The 20,573-nt window shown below is 40.5% G+C and overlaps 1 protein-coding gene across 3 annotated transcripts in view; it reads left to right on the top strand.

Moving 5' to 3' along the window:
* Positions 1 to 20,573, top strand: part of crebbpa (CREB binding lysine acetyltransferase a) — a 43,093-nt gene that overhangs the window by 4,931 nt on the left and 17,589 nt on the right. For 2 of the 3 annotated variants that reach the window (XM_005743654.1, XM_005743656.1), the window contains exons 2-5: positions 6,966 to 7,684; positions 16,036 to 16,212; positions 16,397 to 16,667; positions 20,452 to 20,565. In XM_005743654.1, the coding sequence (XP_005743711.1) occupies positions 6,966 to 7,684; positions 16,036 to 16,212; positions 16,397 to 16,667; positions 20,452 to 20,565 (1,281 nt within the window). The remainder of the gene's footprint in view (positions 1 to 6,965; positions 7,685 to 16,035; positions 16,213 to 16,396; positions 16,668 to 20,451; positions 20,566 to 20,573) is intronic. The other variant, XM_005743655.1, reaches the window with a different exon arrangement.

Here is a 20,573-nt window from a genome sequence, read left to right as displayed (position 1 = left end):
TCAATGGACCCCCATGGGACAGCGCAGGGCAGCAGTAACATCAGCTGTAAATTACTGCAGATAAAGAGCTGGCTTTCCCTCTTTGATGACAGTCATGCCTGGAGCTTTATATGCAGCACCCATCTGCCCTAACATTTGGCCTTTCCTTTTTCCCTTTTCCTAACATATAGCCTGGCTTCTTGTATGAGAAAAATAGCCAAATTTTAAAACGAAATGAAAGCATTAACATACGTTGTTGTTCTCTTTGTGATGTCTGTATGCGTGAGCAGTCCTATTTAAACCTTTGCAGCAATGGGAATTGAGAACCAGTTCCAGCTGAGATCGGATTCCAAATTGTTCACTTAATTGCAATTATATGACGCCAAGAGTGTGTGAGTGTGTGTGTGTGTGTGTGTGTGTGTGTGTGTGTGTTTAATCACCGCTGGCATGTTTTCTGTCAGACAGTGTAAAATTATGTCACAGTTATGGTGATGAGGCTTTTCCACACCTAAGATGAATGGTAGTAGTCTTTTTTTTTTTTTTTTTTTTTCTCTCTCTCTCATGCAAAAAACTGGCTTTGATGAAAAGTCCAGCCTATAAGCAGAATTAGTAATGGTATTTGTATTGGCATTATCCACACCCTCAATAACGGCAGCTGGTAAAGAAACAAGACCAGAGTATCGCATGGTATGATTTAGTTTTGTTTCACAGCAGATAACAGGTCAGAAAGACAATTGAGTTAAAAATGGTTTTAATAAAGAAAAACATTTTTGCAGTTCAGTGAGAGGTAGAACATTACGAGTAGTCAAGTTTTTTGTGCACTTGGGGAGTTGTTTTTTGTGTTGGTTTTTTTTGTGTTTTTTGTGTTTTTTTTTTTTTTCTCAAATTGGTGGGGCAGAACAAACACGAGCCCCTGTCATTCTATTAAGGCCATCTGTTATCCTCCTCTTCTACCCCTTTTATTCACAAAAAAATGTGGTTTTGCATGCACTTTATGTGATCTAACCTTTTGACTATTTTTAATGAAAGAGCAGGTTTTTTATTTTTTTTTTATTTTATTTTTTTAATTTCATTGTTTAAGATTCATAGTCACCATGTTTGAATTTTTTAACTGTGCCCTGTGGATTCTCTCACATTCTCTCTATAAATATGTAGGTAGGTTGGGCCTCAGGATATCTGTGTCTGTCTTAGGTTAGAAAACCTGAAACCTGCGCTGAAACCTAAGAAAAATTAGTATTTGGTACTCGTTTGCGTCTTAGTTCTGTTTCAGTTGTCAGTCAAAGATTTGTCAGGGACCTCCCAACCCCCAGACGTCCAGTTTCTTGCTCACTCCTGCACAAATGGCTCTTCTAATATCTAAAAGGACAGGCGGTAAGCTTGCAATGCAGCCACTGATTGAGGCATTTATGCCTGTGCCTTGGGGCAACCAGAGAAATCATGAGAGAAAGATGGCGAGGATCAGCAAAATGGTTAAAGGCAGATGAAGGGAGTTATTACCACCAACCTACTGCTTTTAGCTGACTTAATAAGCATAAAAAAAAATGGGCGACATGGTATTTTAAACGCCACTCATTTCTCATGTCTGTGCTTGTATTTAAGCTTAAACAGACCATTTGACTGTTCTATTTTTGCTCATTATACTTGGAACAACTTTAGCTTCATGAGGTAGAGAAGAGTTAGACTGAAGCTCAGTATGTGTTTTGTGTTTGCAGAAAACCTAGAAAACTAAACTAAATCCCCAAGAGGAAGTAGGAGTACTTGAGGAGCTCCACATGACTATAATTTTACCAATGGATGATGTTTCGGGTTGTATTTTCTTAAGAAAAACAAAATCCACAAAGTTTAAAGGTGAACAATACCATCTCTTCCTGCTGATTCAAGCAAGCCAAACTAAAGCATGTAGCTGTGTTAATGCAATGAGGAACACAAACAGTACAGATCACTGGATCATATTGCAACCACAAACGAAATAATGAGAATGCATTTCTAAACTGGGTGCAGACTTCAAAAACTTGGTTTCCCCTGTTGTCATCAAATCTCCCCCAAAGCAACCCGCCTAGAGGAAACAAACCTGTGGGTCAGATGTCATGTATCCAGTTGCAGATTCCATGCAGGTGTAAATGGATCTTAACTGCTGTTGCTAAATTAGTCTGTTAAAAAAAAAAGAGAGAGAAAAAAAAAAGGGGTCTGTTCACCATAGATGAGATGATGGTATTTGTTAAAATGGGGAGGGAAGAGAAGTCTTCCTGTTACAGATCCACATTCACTCCCTACAAGAGACAAAGCTGAGTGTGCTTTAGATAGAAGTTCAGCATTGACCAATCATCACCTGCCGCTCTATATTGAAAAGCCAAAAAATAAAATGATATATTTCAGAGTTTTTCTGGCACCATTTGGCAAGGGAAGCAACATTAAAAGTCTGGTTGACTAGTTGCATGCACACTTATTGCTACTGCCTCTTGGGATAACTTGCTATCTAGTTAATGCATTTGATTTAATAAAATGAAGTGTCATTATTACTCTTAAAATCGTCTTGGCTGTACTCTGCTGTTTTTTACTTTTCTCAGTATGTTTGTGCTTGCCTTCAATGTAGAACTGGTGATTTCAGCTACCAGCACATTTTCATACAAAGGAGGAAAGACACGTCAGATTTTGCTTTAAATGACAATTCTGATATGGCTGAGTACTAGTGGTGCAACGGATCAAAAATCTCACGGTTCGGATCGGATCACGGTTTTAACTCACGGATCGGACCAATTTTCGGATCAGCAAAAAAGACAAAATTTTAACATTTACTTATTAACTTTTTAAGTATTTTTTGCCTATTAAAAACATTCAACTCAAGACTCATTCCACGCAATTATATAAAAACAAATTAAGGTGCAATATAGGGCAGTACAGGGCTTTATATCTACCACTCCGCTGTGATATAATGAGCGGTCACGGTCACGTAGCTTTCCGTTGACCTGGAGGTCCACCCGTTTTTAGTTGAGCAACAAAAGATGCGTAGGACAGTTCAGCCATAACTTTAAACTTTTCCTGCTCATGCATGCCTGGGTACGATCTTGTCACTGAAGTGGACGCGCAACGGGATATCATAGCGTGGCTCAAGCACGTTCATCATAGTTTAAACCCCTTGTTTTGCACAACGGAATATGGCCTCCCGTCTGCAGCTAAACACCCCAGTAGCTTTTGAAATAGCTTTAGCCCGGTCGGATTGGGCAACAAAGGGCTGCTTAAATGCCGTAAACTCCTCTGCTCCTCCACTTGGACCGCTAGCACTGGCCATAACTATCGCTTGACAAACTGACCACGCGCACCATACATATACTTTTTTCCCCTTCTTTTTCAAATCTTTGGATCACGTGCGTGCCGAACCGTGGAGTGGGATTGGTTCGGATTACGGATCAACCGTGATCTGTTGCACCACTACTGAGTACTAAATTCAGCAAACAGTTATTTTCATATTTTCTGTTTTTGATTTGGCACAGGCTCGCAAGGTGGACTGTAAACAAAGTTATTGCAGTTTAACTATTGTCTGTAATAGAAGTAGTCTTGTTGGATTTAAAAATGTTTTAAACTGAAGGTCTGTAACTTTTCTTGACTATTTTTTTTTTTTGAGTGTCTCTGGGTACAATCAGTATTTATTTACTCAGTGAAGTAATTTTCCTCTGCTGTTCTTTCCAACTGTTGCAATGGCATACTTTCTTGGAGGATTTATTACTGCAGAAAGGAAACCTAAAATAAGAGTCCCTTTCCACTATTAAGTGGATTTGTTTTGCTATCCACCATATTATATTGAGCAACAATTAAAAGAATGCCAGCAGCAATGTTGCACCTGTCCCTCTGAGAGCAGACGCACATGGCTTTAGGGCAAGATGACAGAAATCTCCAGGCGGAATCACTGCTGGGGCTGCTTTTGTAGATATTTATAGCCATCACCTCAAGACAGTGGCCAAAGGGGGGCGGGGGAGAGAGTGATAAAGTCAGCTATGGGAGGGTGTAAAGGAGCTTTATGAACGACTACGTGAAAAGTTGACACACTGATTTGTGTGTATCCACTTTTGAGTAAATCACACATTGTTTCCCGAGTTACGTGTTTTTGTGTTCATATTTGCACTCATGTAAGTGACCCTTCTTTACCTGTGGATGTTTTTCTTCTGCCTTTGAGACAGTGAAATGATATGGAAAGTGAAATGTAATCGACGTTCCCATGTGAATTTTTCGATGAGAATTCTCCGGATTGTTATCACATCAATTCGCACACTGGTTCAACTTTATGCAGACTCTGTCCAAGGGAGCTTTTATTGTAAGGTCCGATTTAAACTTTCACATTCCTACATACAGCTCCATGGATTATGTCTGAAGAAAACTTCAGGGCTGCAGTGCATATGTTAAAATGGTTAATGCCCACCTTCCCCCCTCCTTTACGGTTGGGGTTCCCCAGACTGCATGTGGCCATACCCAACCAAAACATTGCTTTGCATTTTTGGTATCCAGCCAACACGCTTAAGGGCAAGGTTACGGTGTGTTTAGATTTCCATTTTGAAATGAAAAATGCAATGCTAGGCCTTAGCGTATGTAGTTGAAGTGAATACAGCTGCTTGGAGAGCATCCATGTGCCTGCCTGATAGATGGCATGGGCTGAGAGGAGTGAGAGAGGAAAAGATGGATTGTCCCTTCAGCCTCAAACAAGCTTCCTCCACATGGAGCACCTGCGTGCCTGATGCCAGGGACAGACAGCGAGCTAGCAAGGGAGATCTGCAAGCCTGTGTTTACTCAGGGAAGTGTGTAGGCCAAGTGCCCTCATTAAAATCGGGATCCTGGCTGAATCTCAATGAAGACATCCAGCAGCAGTGCTCAGTCCTGTAGCATTAAGGTCTTGTTCGTCTTATACTGAAAAGTGATTTGCTTAACAGCGCCTTTCATACAGTGACATCTCTTGGCTTCATTACTTTCAGTTGCACAAATTCAGTAAATTTGCGCTTTTGTGGAAGAAATTGTCAGTTGCATACATTCCAGTTATGTCCTCCACTCTTTACAGAAGACCAACAAACCGCTTCACAACATGCTTTTGAAGAAACAAGTTAGCCAAATAAGATTTCAGGTAATATTTCTACTCTCGTCAGGCACGTTATACTGAATAGGCAAGTTAATGTCACTTACAGAGGGGAAATGAAAACGGAGAGCTGCAGTGTTCAAAGCTTGTTTCTTTGGTGATTTTGTGCCGTTAGGTGAACTCGTGATCAAGGCTGTGGAAAGTGATCTTGTTTTAGTTTGTCCAGAGAGTTGATTCTTCTTGGTGATTCAAAGCTGTAAGGCATGCACAGCTCCTGTGCTTTTGTCACCATCTTAATCACTAATTCTCAAACAAATCATGGCTCCCTAGGCTCTCACCATTATGCTCACACCTCTGGATGGTGTGACACAAATATTCCTACGCCACCCAGCAGGAACCCTGAGTGCTGCTGGATTCTCTTGTCACACTGTGTTTGTCAGCCAGTAGCGATGCTTTATCACGCTTTATGCTTATTTTGTCTTGCACTGCAAGGGACAAGGCCACAGTGCAGCAGCATTTAGCATGTTGGCTCATTAATATTTCATAATTAGAATGTTTGTGAACACTTGGACTGAGACCAAGGGTCAACTGAGGAGTAAGAGCCCTTTTTTCTTTTTTCAAACACAGCAGGATTTTTCATGGCTCAGCCTTTGGGTGGTGACTACAGTCCATTAACTAAATGTATTGAATCGGTTATTTGATAAAAATCACGTTTTTTTCCCCCCCTTTCTGATCATTTGATAAGCAAATGCCTCTAATTCTCATAAAAATGAAAACTATAACTGACAAAAATGGTTACAAAGTTTTATTACCATGCTGGTATGGCTGCTCAATCGAATTTTAATCTCGATTACGATCTGGGCTTTCAGCGATCATTAAAAATGACTGAGCCGATTATTAGCCCCTCCCTCGTGCTTTACTCTCGCGCTGCTCCGTGTGGCAAATCGAGCGCACCTCTCTGCATGTCGAACACGTGTCACAACAATTAAGAGCAGCGGTCCCCAACCCCGGTTTATGCCCGACAATATTTTCATGGACCGGCCTTTAAGGTGTCGCGGATAAATACAACAAAATAAACCTAGTACCGGTACCGGAAAATTTTTTTTATTCATAACACACGTGAAAAGACCAAAGAAAACAGAGTTAACGATAAAAACGATAACAAAATAACGCTGAAAACCGATAAAAACCCTGAAAACTACATTTCACACCTGAGCCTCAACTCTCGCGGCCCGGTACCAAACGACTCACGTACCGGTCCGAGGCCCGGGGGTTTGGGGGCCTACTGATTAAGAGGACCCGAGGGAAGCTTGGAAAGCTAAGCAGAAGTTATCTGGAGAGGAGAGTGACTTTATGGGTTCGCGGAGTCGGACGTGGATCAAGTAGACATAGTGTGTAAACTTTGCTACAGTGTCGTAGCTGTACCACAGAGCAACACTGCAAAGTTCACTAAACATAGATGTTTACATTTTCATTTATTTTTTATATTGCAAACATTTGCACTTTTAGCAGTATTTGCACACTATTTTATATTATTTTTTGACAATCTTTAAAGTCATTATTCAATACATTGTTATTGTTAAATAAATGTCGTCAAATAATCGAGATCTCAATTTCAGTGAAAATAATCGTGATTATCATTTTTGCCATAATCGAGCAGCCCTACATGCTGGCTGTTTTTCTGCTGTGGTTGGAATGTTTATGGTGGGGACTCAAAACTGTTAAAAGGTAGAAAAAAATTTTCCCAGTGTCATGTGTTGCATTGTAGAATAAGTTGCTAGCAGTAGATAAGAAGATCTAGATGCTCTGGTACTCAGTGATTTGAGTACAGGCTTATTTGAAGCAGAGGAGAATGAATGCTTGGCACTGAGTCACATGGTTGTATAAAACATTTTGTGACATTTTGCTTCTCTATCCCTTCTCATAGATCTTGGGTCACTCTCCTGGGACGATTTGGAGAATGACCTTCCAGATGAGTTGATCCCCAATGGAGGTGATATTAGCCTGATGGGCGGGATGCCTTCAAATGGTGGAGCAGCACCTGGAGCTGGCGGACCAGGAGGCACTCAGTCAGGACTTGGCGGTGGCAGTGCCTCTGCCGTCCCAGATGCAGCGGCCAAGCACAAGCAGCTCTCAGAGCTGCTTCGGGCTGGTACTACTTCTAATATAGGCACAGCTAGCTCTCAGCCAGGCAGCATGGGGCCACAGTTAGGAGCACCACTGGGTAAGAGCCCTCTTGGCCAGGGCTCCCCCAACAACCACCCGTCCCCTCAGGCCCAAAAAGCAGGAACCCCAACTGGAGTAGCAGGACAGAACAACAACAACAATACTGCAACTATGGGCTTAAACACAACTGGGTTCAGTCAGGCCATGATTAACAACAACCAGGGCCATACTGGACTCCTGAACCAGGGAGGGCAGCCGCAGCCTGGGCAAGTGATGAATGGTGGCCTTGTACCTGGAGCTGGGAGAGGACGTGGGGCAGGGGTAACAGGCATGCAGTACCAGGGACAGACAATGCAGGGAACTGCAACAGGACAAGGAGGATCAGGTAGTGCATTGGCAGAGACGCTCACACAGGGAGGGCAACAGATGGGAGCTCACACTACCCTCAGTACTGCTCAGCAAGCAGGCAACATGAACAAGGTGAGTGACACTTATTTTATTATTTTTGTTTGTTTTATATCAAGTGTTGGCACATGCAAATTGTGAGCCCCAAGTATTTTTTGGCACACACGGGATATTTCTCTGGCACTGATTTTTTTTTTGTTTTGTTTTAAATTGCATTGAAGTATTCATTTTTGATTAAAGAAAAGGTGTGTTGGAACAACTTTAACACTGGACACAAACTAGGTGGTCACTCATTGTATAGGCGAAGTCGAAAAGCTTGTTAATGTGGCATTTTTGCATCTTGTCATTCTGGGTCCAGTTTATGCTGTGAGCCTCTATTAATTGACGCTAACATTTAAGCCAGTAAATTATTTTGTAAAAATTTTAAACTATGCGGAGGCTGGATTTGTTGAGCCATGCACAAATGTTCGCACTTATTTGGGAGTGAAAGCAACATTATTGGAAAGCAACGTCCTTTTATGTGATCACCTGGCACAGCTTTAAAACTGTGCTCATGGAGTAAAAAAATTTTATTTTTATTTATTTTTTAGCACTACAGTGACACAGCAGAAATTAAAACTGCTGTTTGAAGTTTATATTGTAAACAAACAAAGGTTTTGTTTCTCCCTAAATATGACATGTAAAGATCCACCACAAAACTATGTTAAATGTTCTGCTACCTCAGAAAACATCTGTTTTAAAGCATTTTACATGTTTGTGCCTTTCTCTTCAATTTTTTTGGCACATACTTAAGATCTATACTGTTAATTTTCATTAATAACCTTTTGGATAGAAATCACATTTAAAAACTCCTGAAACACCTTTAATTAAATTGAATTGAAATTGCTGGGTTTTTTTTTTTCTTTAATTCCTTTTTTATATGTTTTTGCTAGTTATCAGTTTGACCTGTCAGTGCTAATTAGGGTGATTTTTATTTTTAGAATCTCATTCACAATTTATCTTGTGAAATATGGAGAATTGTTCAACTTTCCTAAAATTTGTGGCAGATCCTAACTGAAAAGGAACTAGCATTAAACGAGGTCTATGAAATTATGTTTTTATTGCATTATATTTCAGTTAATTTTTAATATAAGACATCTTACATTTTCCTTATTGCCCAATCCCATTATAAATGTTGTTTTACTTTGCTTTGTGTAGCAACCTTTCATAAATGGCAAAGTTACAAATCTAGACTCGTGGAATTAACAGCTCGCAGTAGGACAGGGCAATATGGCCAAAAATATTCATAACGATATATATTTGAAAATTTGCGATAACGATATAATTGACTCTAGACAAAATACTTAACAACTCCATAACTTTATTAGTGCAACACCCCCCCATCAATGTATTTTCACTTAAACAAGCAGCTGTTTTTTTATGTGCATTAAAGTTATGTAAAAATTTAACAGTGCAAATGCAAATTCCTTGCTGACAGTTTAACCAAAAGGCATTTCCAGTGGAAATTGGCCGACATATCCTCAGCATAACCATGTATAATATCCACAAAACTTCAAAAGAGCTTATAAACACGGATGATCTGATATCCTCGTGTTGGTGTTGTTCCCAGACCATCATGAAAATGTTGTTCCAGGTTCAACATTGCAAGTGACCAATCACATTGTTGTGACTTTATTCCTTTGCACGCCAAGCCATTCGCCGGTTTTTCCCGAAGTCGCAAAAGTATGACGTCACAACAGCCGTAATGCCCCAGCAATCCATCAAGTGGTGCGCCTTCGTAGCTTACCTAAGTCGTACTAAAACTTTTTTTTTTTTTTTTTTTGTGGAAAGATTTTTGAGCGTCGCGTTCCACATAAAATCGTTTCGGTAATAACGGCGGCCCGCTTGCATGCTCTAACAAAGTGCTTTGGTGTGCATCTGCCGGACAAAAGCCAAACCAGTTCCACACCACTGAAGTTACATCATGTTTACAAACCAATTCTGATTCATCTGTTTCATTCAACAATCCGCTTTCGCCCTTATTCTCCGTCGCCGCCATGCTTTTTCCACCATGTGTGTATGAAAACAAAGGCACTGCGCATGCGCGTTTTACCCATATTCTATCGTGATATTTCATTTTCTTATCATTGCCTAACATTATACCAGTATTACCGTGAACAGGATGATATGGCCCAGCTCTAGCTCGCAGTTATTCTCAAATTATATAGGACACAGTTTGATTTGCATAGACAGTTATTTTGAAATGCTTTTTGTGCATCTGAAAAAATCACTAGAGCTTAGCTTTATATATAGCTTTTAATTGGCTGTGTAATGAGATGGAGATTCATCTCAAATGACTTTTTACATTCACTATAGCAACACACCAAAGCTTTTGTTATCATTGATTAGGAGCTTAATTGAAGCCCCTCCTCAACACACACTCTGTGTGATGAAGGTAGGCACGAGTGCATCTGTATCTATACACTTCGCAAGTCACGTTTATGGTTCATCTAAACAGTTCTTTCTTCCAGTCCACTTGTTTATAGCACTCAAAAATGCATACTCCACTGTTGGCAGGGAACTGGTACACTGCTGTCAACTGTTCAGTTGTTGTTAAGATTAGTCTAGGGATGCATAATTATGTGTGTGTCTATGGGAGAGTGTCATTTGCGGCTTACACGTACACTTGTCACCAATGTGGTTTTGCAGGAAATCACTAGGAAGCCATCTATTTAACTGGCTGTGTCAAAGCCAAGACACCAAATTTGTTCTTAACCACAGCACACATACACAGAAGCTCCAGTCTTCTGAGAAGAGACTTACTGAGATAGTGAATGTGTGTCGAGTCATTCCCAGCGTCTGTAGACACGATTTAACCACAGAAACAATTAAAAGCTGATGTCGAAGTAACAGTGACGGGGCTGTCAGCATTTACAGAAAAGGGCCTGTTTTTTGTGTGTATGCCTCTGTCAGGGATTTTTCCTGCACAGATTTTGGTGCCTCCCACAGCCAGTTAATGCCAAGAAAAACCAAAAGCGTCTAAATGATAGCAATTGAGACTAATGTAAGCCGGGCGTTGCTTCCAAGCTGTTTTCGAAACTGTTTAGCGTATCCCAGTTTTATAACTAAAGTCATCTGACAGAGTCACTATTCACATGTTAAAAAAAGCCTAGAATGATCTTTGATTTCATAATTTTGTTCTGAATCATTATTTTGCATGAGAATACAGATAAAGCTACATGTTGCTGAAGCTTCCCGTTAGCAGCTACACTGACAGTTTGTAGCCCTCAGGTCAAGAGCTGAGGTTACACAGTTAACTGCTTCATTTGTCAAATGCCAACTTTCTGGAAGGGGAAAACAGGAGCTAAAGTGGAGTGGTGTACACGGAGAGTCCACGGATATTCTGCAGGTTTAAATATAACCCAAAAAGGTGGTGGTTGGTTTTTTTTGTTTTTTTGTTTTGCTCTAGCTGCCCGTCATAATTAAATTATGGGCCAATTCACTTTAAGTCAAACTACAGACCCCTACTTGGTGAAAATTGAAAATTTTTGTTGAAAAGAAAGACTTTTAATTTAAAAAAGAAAGAAAGAAGGAAAACCTTATTTTTACCCCATGACTTACGGGCAAATATGAATCATAGCTCAGCGTGTCTAATCATATAGGGTTTGTGTTTAACCCTTTAAAACCGGTTGGAGAGGGCACACTCCGTTTTGCATAACTATTTTAAAATCTCTGTAGAACTGGAACCATGTAAGCTAGCGCAATAAAAAAAAAAATTCGCATATGAAACCGGAGGAGTTATACTTACAACTTGTGCCATTAGCTTGTCCTAGGTCACAGTTTCCTTCCACATATAGCTTCCCAAAAATTGCATAAAAAGCACTTGCAGGAACAAAAATATAATATTCCAGAAAAATGCTTTGCTGATCCGATCAGCTGTTCGTAACACTTCCTACATTGGAATAGATGTCAGCGCGAACTATCGCGTGTCCGCCATTACCTGCCCGAAACCGGAAGTGACGTCATTTTCGTGGAAAATGTAGTTTTTGGGGTTTTTTTGCCTTCAGGGCCTTATAAGCCTGTACTGGTGTTTTTAAAAGTTATATTTGACTTTTATGCTTTTCTGTATTGTTTCTGGGATGCTTAGAACTCAAATTGCACTGCTGGAAATAATTAATTTTGATGCACATGCTTTTTTTTTTGTTTTGTTTTTTTTTGCAAATTTACATTATAATATTTATATTTGTTTTTCCTGCAGTATATAAAAATTGGCGTATCTCAAAAATAAAACTAGGAAGACACTCAAAATAAATTCCGCATGATTGGAAACTATTTTGTGCAACTTTTTTGTATTTACAGTTTTGAGGGATAAGCCTCTTACATTACTCTAACTAGAAATATATGTTTAAAAAAAACCCCAAACGATTTTCAATTTGTTTTTTGTAGTTTATTGCACTTTTTTTTGCAATTTATGTAGTTACTATGGACTTAATGCATACATATTATTAAAATTTGGGATATACCTGTTGTATTGATGTATAGCAATTTGAAATGCTCCCACAAATGGCACTACAGCATGTAAAAATATAAAGATAATCTCTGGCGGACTTGGTTCTATGGTAGGTCTTAAAGGGTTAATCTATTTACTTATAGTATTTGCTTATTAACAACTAAATGTATAGTTTTCATTCAAATAACACAACACAACACAGACTCATGGTGGGCTGATTGCATTTATGGCCATGCGTAGTCACCCACTCGAGGCCCGTTCTGAGCCAGGAGAAACCTTGTCCGTGTGCATGTTTTAGGCTCAGCTGGTCCTCTGTGATTATCATGTCACCAACTGCTCTGAAGGAGAAAACCACCAGACCCATTCTTTGTATGCAGCTTCCTCTATTGTCCTTTAATCGCAGGTTGTAAATCTCTTTCTGGGCATTTGTGTTGGTGAGAAGCTCCTTACCGCCACATGCTCCTTTTGTTACTGTATACGCATGAGCACTCGCCCAGCCTTCTCCAGCTTATTGGGTGGCTGCTTACCATTTCAGTGATGCAAAGAAAGACAGGTATTGTAAACCACTTAATAAGTTGAAATGACAGAGGCGGAGTACACTTGGGATGAAGGAGGGAGGCTAGCTCAGCTGAACAGTCTCGCCTGGCAGCAACGTGGTGAGATGATAGTTGGCAACTGTCCTGCCTGTCGATGTGTGGAGTGTGTCAGAGAGCGGGGGACTGAATGGAGAGAGTGAAACGAAGGGGGTGGGTGTGGGTGTGGGTGTGTGTCCGTCTGCTCAGCTGTGTTGAAAGCCTGCCAGTGTCTGGTCGTCTCAGCTGGGTCTTTTTTATCTGGTCTATTGGAGCGGTGTCAACAGCCTGAGGGGGATACAGCCTGGCCTGGCATGGCAGAGTCTGGTCTGGTCTCCCAGCAGCTCTCTGGATGAGAGAGCAGCAGCAAGTTAATCAGTGTATAATGCAAGGCACTAACAAGGATTTTATTCCCTCCAGCGGCACACATCTTAATGTATGCACTCAGACTTGTTGAGCGTGAGCGCTATTTTGGTTTGGATGTAGTTGGATAAACCCTTCAGTCAAACTTTGAAACTTACGACAGTCATGGCTGCTGTGCTGATTTGGTTTGTTGTGCTCTCTGTTTTAGGCTCTGCTGACAGCTGTTTGGTTTATCTAGCCCATTCAAGTAGATTAAGTTGTGAATGCACTAGAGCTCCAACGATTCGAGTAATCCAAAAATAAAAAATTCTCGACAAACATTCTTTGCTTCGATGCTTCGTTTAACACGTGGCTCTGTGTTATTTCACACACATTTGCGACTGAAAACAGACCTGCAATAGAAATGTATTTATGACAACATTAAGCCCACACAGCCCCCAATTTTAAACAAAAACCAATAACACAACAGCAACAGTGATGATGACACTGGCACAGTTTAATGTGGAACTGTTTACACACCGCGAAGATGTACTCACCATTAAAACATTTAATGTGAGGGGGGGCATGTGGTGTACTAGACCAGATTAATTTAAAAGCTTTGGGAACATTTTTCAGATTAAAAGTGAAGTAATCAAAGATATTGTGTTCATTAAATTGTAATAATATGTAAAAACATAAAAATAAAAGTATGTTTCACAAGCCAATAAAAATGGACATGGACCAGTAAACCTCTGGACGCTGAATTATTATTAATATTAATTAACATCTAAACCATTATGCATCTGTTTTCAGCTGCACAGAAACTTTGCGTCAGAGCGCTGGACAAACTTCAGAATGCTGATGTGCTCGCTTTTCTTCATTGCAGCCACCACATTCTCCTTTGAAGGCTTATAGACGCAAACTCACTTTTCGCTTGACTTCTTCACACTTGGACACACATGCACAACAACCCATAAACATGGACACACAACAAATCTGCCTCATCCAGGATATAAAACTCTGCCAGAGAGAACTTGAGTGTTTATATATTTTTGCATTCAAGACAATGTTTTCTTTAAAAAATAAAATTTAATATGGCATGTAAATACAATCAAAGGGTTTTTTGTTGGGTTTTTTTTTGTTTTTTTTGACAGATGTTATATGCAGTTAAACTTACAACATTGCAATTTCTAATATGGAAACCACTTTATGTCTTATCCAATTACTCGATTAATCGGACGACTAATCAATAGATTATTCGATTACTAAAATAATTGATAGCTGCAGCCCACAATTAGACCAGTAGTTGTTTGAACTTTGCTGCCTGCTTCATTGTGCACCAGAAGAACATGTTTACTAAATCCCTTATTTGTATTTTATAACTATACAATGATGGTTGCAGTTGATTTGATTCCAAACTTTTGTGCCCATTGAAGTTGCTTAATGTCATTAACATTTCGGTTGCTGTAACCAGAATGTTTTCCTGTTTGGATGTCTTTTAAGATGTTACACAGACAGTAAATGGCAGCAACTCTGTCTCTGTGATGGGAAGTTGTAAACAAGGAATGTGAGACAATCTTAAAAACCACAGAGCAATCTCTGGAGCGTAAAATAATGGCAGTATGGAAGTGTCAAAAACTGCAGTTTCTCTTGTAACCATTTGCGACTGGCTCCAAAAGCAAGGTATCCCCCTTAGACTCCTACGTTAAAATGCACAATATTACAGCATTAAAAAAGTGTATTTACAGTCTGGTACAAGCTAAGTTTTGGCATCTATGAAGGATTTTCTTCCTCCTAACGGCTCTGAGTCAGCTGAACTTTTTGTACAATTCAAATGCTTAGATAGTGGAGTTGGCTGCATTGTTGGATGGTTGTCCCAAATAGGAAGCTGGTGCTATCACTAGCGCTTGGAGAATTTTTAATGGTTCATCTGATTAAAGTTATGGCTTGTTGTATGATATATGGTACATTTAGGCTTGAAAAACAAATATGCCGTATCACATCAAAAGTTGAGACTGTAGAGTCCAAAACCAATAGGTGGCGTCAGAGCGGCAGTGTCCATCTTTTATACTGTCTGTGCTTAAAAACCTGTGCAAACTTGGAAGAGGAATGACTGTTTGCGGAGTTAAAGTAGCACGTAACCACCTTCTCCAAGGGTGTGTGGATGTTAACCTGCAGGTGAAATATGTTGGCATTAACACAAGCTGCTTTTAGTTGTTGAGGGAAATTAGTTGACAGGAACACCTCCAGTTTAAATAACAGGTGCACAACCTCCACCCACATATGTGATAAGAGTCGCATATGTAAGACTGCGAAACTGGGTCATAATCTCTTAAGATAAATTGTGTTCCTGACAATTTGTGCAGATTTGTTATTATACAAGCTTTTCTTAATAAAACTTAGTAACAATTTCTCCTACAACCCAAAAGGATCTTGAGAACACAATTTATGATTAACTACCTGTTGAAATGGCTAATTAAAGAAAAAAGCCAGAGTAGAAGAGCATTTTTCTGGTGACTCATGTTAATTGCTGCATTGTTAGTAAAGTTTTCAGTTGTGCCATGTCTACTAACTAGCTTAAGTAAAGAAGGGAGCAGGAGGAAAAATGACTCTGTAGTCAAGAAGTCTTTCCTGGCAATAGCTTGTGTCATGCTGAGTTGACAGGATGCCAGAGCATCACTGTGCTGCTTAGAACAGGACCAGGCACAATTATCCTGGCACAGCTACGCAAGTGCTTGTCTTGGCAGAGGGGGTCTTGTAATGACAAATTGGCATTGAAATTGAGGCAGAACCTTTTTTTTGGCATGTTAAGGCTGTAAATGAGGAACTAACATAATCCCTCAGGTAAACATTTAACCACATTAAATCAAATGTTTTAAACTTGTGAATGCTTTAATCAATCTGAGTCTGTTCCTTCAGGATTCTGGACTATAAGCAGTTTTGTTTTGGGGTCGTCCCCCCCCCAGCTAACAACACTGCTCAATTACTGTGCTGACTTATTGGTCATTTGTCCGTATTTTCAGATGGGCCTGGGTAGTAATGGTCCGTTCGGGGCGCAGTCCTATGGTCAGGGAGCTACAGGACCTGGCCAGCAGCTAAACCCTCAGCAGCAGCTCCAGAACAAGTCTGCCCTTGCCAACAGCCTGCCACCCTTCCCTAATGAGCTCAAAGGAGCTGCTGTTACTAGCGTGCCAAACATGGTCAGTACTTTTTAGACATATTCAGATATTACTGTACACAAAACATTTATTTTTCTTGTTTTTCTTTATAAATACCATTTACAAATAAATGATCTCCTTTTTGGCACCATTTCTGAGTCACACTGTTGAATTGCTGATAACTTATCACAACTTTGACATTTATCTGCCTGTTTCGTCCGTGCAGCAGCTCCAGCAGCAGCCGCCTCAGCAGCAGGCAGCGATGCTCCCGCTGGCCGGCGGCGGAGGTGTGGCAGTGCCTTCGGCAGGCCCCACAGCCGACCCTGAGAAGCGCAAGCTGATCCAGCAGCAGCTGGTCCTGCTGCTCCACGCACATAAATGCCAGCGACGAGAACAGGCTAATGGGGAAGTGAGGGCCTGCGCCCTGCCTCACTGCCGCACTATGAAGAACGTCCTTAATCACATGACGCACTGCCAGGCTGGCAAATCCTGCCAGGGTGAGTAGAAGCATTTGAAATGAAGTGAAGGAAATGAACGATAATTTCCAGATGGACAGTTCATGGAAGTCGACCCCTTTTTACACTGATTGAGACATTAAAGGGTCAGAACACAAATAGCTTAGCTCTTAGTAAACACCCGCAGCTTTTTTTTCAAGCTGCTTTTAACAAAAAATAGTTTTATTTTATTTGTTTATTTTGCATTTTTTAAGGCCTCTACTGCCCTTAACAACAAAAAACATGGTCTATTTTATCTATAACTGTGTCTATTTAGTATTAACTTGTTTTTACCCCTCCTACCCATAAGAGTAGTAAAACAAATGACAAAACAACATACAAGCTAGAAATTAAAACATCATAACATCACTTTTTTAAGCCACAGGAATTTGAGCTACATAGACTGGACTTTCCCTAGGGAAAGAATCTGCACTGGGTGAGATTTCTTTGCTAAGATCCAATATTGGTAACTGAATCTAAGGTTTATTTAATTCCGGTTGCATTGTATTGACAGCTGAATTTGCAGATTCAGTTGCTGTGTTACCATTTCTGAAGGAAAAATAGTTTCTTGAATAGATTGGACAGATCACCGTGCTTTCTCTTATCCTTATCAGGGTCGCAGGGAGGGCTGAAGCCTATTCCAGCTGTCATAGGGCGAGAGACAGGGTACAGCCTGGGCGGGTCGCCAATTTGTCACAGGGCTAACGCATAGAGACAGATGATTCACACTCAAATTCACACATATGGGCAATTTAGAATCATTAATTAACCTAACCTCACAAATTGCATGTCTTTGGACTGTGGGAGGAAGCCAGAGTACCCGGGGAGAACACACAAACATAGTGATAATTCTACTTATTTTACACACAAACCTGATCAGTAACTGCCTCAAGAAGAAAACTGCTGACATTTGAGCATGCATTTGGATAACGTTTTTTTTAGCAGCAGCTTTCTTTTCATTTATTCTCGTATTGTGGCCATCTGTGTTGCTATTTTTGGTAGAAGTATGCCTTTCTGTCATCATCCTGAAACAGCGATTAGATTCATGGAGTAAATTTAAAATTGGATTTCATTCACAAACATTTTCAGATGTATAAATCTCCATGTAGGAGCCCCTTTGGTAGGAACTGCTTCTTTGAACATCCTTCTTGGCCAAGTTTCCACAAGCTCTGTGCACCTTGATCTTGGCAGTTAAACTAAGAACACTCACAGAATTGTCCCAAAGCTACTCCAGCTGCATCTTGGCAGTATGCTTTGGGTTATTGTTGTGCTGAAAGGTGAATGGAACAGTAGAAGTGGGTTTTTGGTTACCAAAGCCGTTCTTGTTTTGTCCAAATTTAGAAATTCAGAAATTCCTGCCTTCATGCATCTCATGGTTTCTGAAGCTAGTCTTCTTCTAGAGACACCCAAAGGTTTTATGGTTCATGCCTCTCCATCATTTTTAAAGAGAGACACTGAACTTGATGTTTTGATTTTTGTCCTCTCTATTTGTTGGATCCATCCATCCATCCATTCGCTTCCGCTTATCCTTTTCAGGGTCGCGGGGGGCGCTGGAGCCTATCCCAGCTGTCATAGAGCGAGAGGCGGGGTACACCCTGGACAGGTCGCCAGTCTGTCGCAGGGCCAACACACAGGGACAGACAACCATTCGCGCTAATATTCACTCGCACATTCACACCTAGTGACAATTTGGAATATCCAATTAACCTATCCCCACAAGGCAGCACGGTGGCATGGTGGTTAGCACTGTTGCAGCACAGCAAGAAGGTCCTGAGTTCAATTCCAACATCAGGCCGGGGTCTTTCTGTGTGGAGTTTGCATGTTCTCCCCGTGTTTGCGTGGGTTCCCTCCGGGTACTCCGGCTTCCTCCCACTGTCCAAAGACATGCAGCTTGTGGGGTTATTTGTTGGATCATGAACATAAAATTGAGCTTCTCAACCCTGTCCCCCTTTGCCTCAGGTACTTTAGAATTTAAAAAATTCTACAATCGCCTACAGGTTAGGTTTTTTTCCTCTTTGTTCTGTATATGTTTGAAATGTATATTTTGTGATTAGGTTATTTGAGGTAAACTAATGGACATGTCAGCTTTATCAATTTAGCAAATTTGCAACACAGGGGAACAAACAGTAACAACATCTCCTAACTCAATATATCTTCATAAGTATTTTCATACATCTCTATTGTGTGGTTTGTTTGTTTTTTGTTATTCATAGATGATATATTAGTTTTTAAGTCCAATTTATGTCCATTTTTATCATATGCAAGTTTGATTGTTGCTGCAGGTCTATTTATCTTAACCAGACTTTGCATAAGGGAAACTCCCACACGTATCGTTGTTTGTGACCAAGTCTGCTCCTGCTCCTTCCAAAAGTTGATTTCACTCTGTTGGTGAATTTTTCCTTGTTTGTTTCTGTCTGCTCCTTTCTGTGTCGGCCCCAGCATTCCTACCATGAAAAATTCCCCCAAAGCTACTCTCATTTAAATTTGGCTCTGTGCCCTTTGCACAGCTTTTGGGCTTGAATGCTCAAGTTCAGTTGCAAGCCAAACACTCAAGGGGCCAAGGTGTGTTAAGTGTAAAGGAGTCTGTGTCTGCTCTCTCCATACCAGCTCATTTCCTTTTGGTTTGGATCCTTGCCTCTCAGCACCACTGAAATAACTGTGTAGTGAGATTTTGTTCCCCGACACACAGTTATCACTAACGTTATAGATTTATCTGAAGTCTGTTGGCTCCATTTATTTTCGAGTGAGAAACCCCAGAGTCTATAGTGTGAGCAGTTCGAGTCGTGCTTGGATTGGCAGTGGACTTAAATATGAGAGCCTTTCTTTGCATACTGAATTTATAAAAAGATACCAGTATGATAGCAGTACTTTGAGTCTTCGCCAGCTCTTTTGGCTTTCTTACAAAAATAATAAAACATAATTACGTTAATTTCTGCCTAGCCCTTGAATCCATGTAGCAGTTTAATGTGGACCAGCATTTACTTAGTGCCAAGGAGCAAGCAAGTGCCAGGTTGTGATTTCTTGTCAGATTAGCTCCTACTACATTAGCCTGGCCAGAGATGAAATGAAGTACCCCGGTTTGTTCAGTTTCCCATTAGCAAATGCAGTGTAGGTCCCCTCTCCACTAGGCTCAACCAGCAGCCTTTCAAGAGGGAAAATTACTGCAGTGGGCTGAAATGGTGAGCTAACTTCTTGGACTGTTCTCGAGTGTCTCTCATTTACTGTGTCAGTATGTTGTGATTTTCTTCTTTTTTCTCAGAGGACAAGTAAACAAGAGTGTAAACAAGTTTTTGTGTGTTAGTGTTCTGTGTAGAATTTTCTTATGACCAGTTGTTATGCAATTTGAGGAAGAAAAAAAACTTTCCCAAAAGAGGCAAGCTTGAGGTTAGATGTGCAATTAGCCAGTACATTACAGAACCCAGTAACAACTGTGAATCATATGTTAAATCAATGATCCATCAAGAACGTCCGGTCTGAATTGTTCAACCTGGGTCTTTTGAAGTGATGTAATCTACCACAAGTGCCTTGTCTGTGATAGATGTTATTCAGATGAAGTAAAAACTGCAGCTGGGGATTCTTGGTAAACATAAAAAAGGAGGAGGAAAGAAGCGATGTTGGTTACAGGTTGACTAGTGTGGAATAAAATGAAATTTAATTTAATGTCGTCTTACTGGAATAAATGCAACAACCATAATGAGTTCAAGTTAGTCAGGTTGGATGTGACCAAATATGACAGATGGTATCACAGTTTTCAACCTTGTTCCTCTCTCGTCTTCTCTTCTTGCAGTGGCTCACTGTGCGTCGTCCAGACAGATCATCTCCCACTGGAAAAATTGCACTCGACACGACTGTCCCGTCTGTCTGCCGCTGAAGAATGCCAGCGACAAGCGCACCCAACAGCGTAAGTAG

Source organism: Pundamilia nyererei, unplaced genomic scaffold, assembly GCF_000239375.1.
Source record: "Pundamilia nyererei isolate P.nyererei 1_Seehausen unplaced genomic scaffold, PunNye1.0 scaffold00134, whole genome shotgun sequence".
NCBI lineage: Eukaryota > Metazoa > Chordata > Actinopteri > Cichliformes > Cichlidae > Pundamilia > Pundamilia nyererei.
Note: the sequence above shows the minus strand (reverse complement) of the source record. Positions and strands in the feature narration are given on the sequence as shown.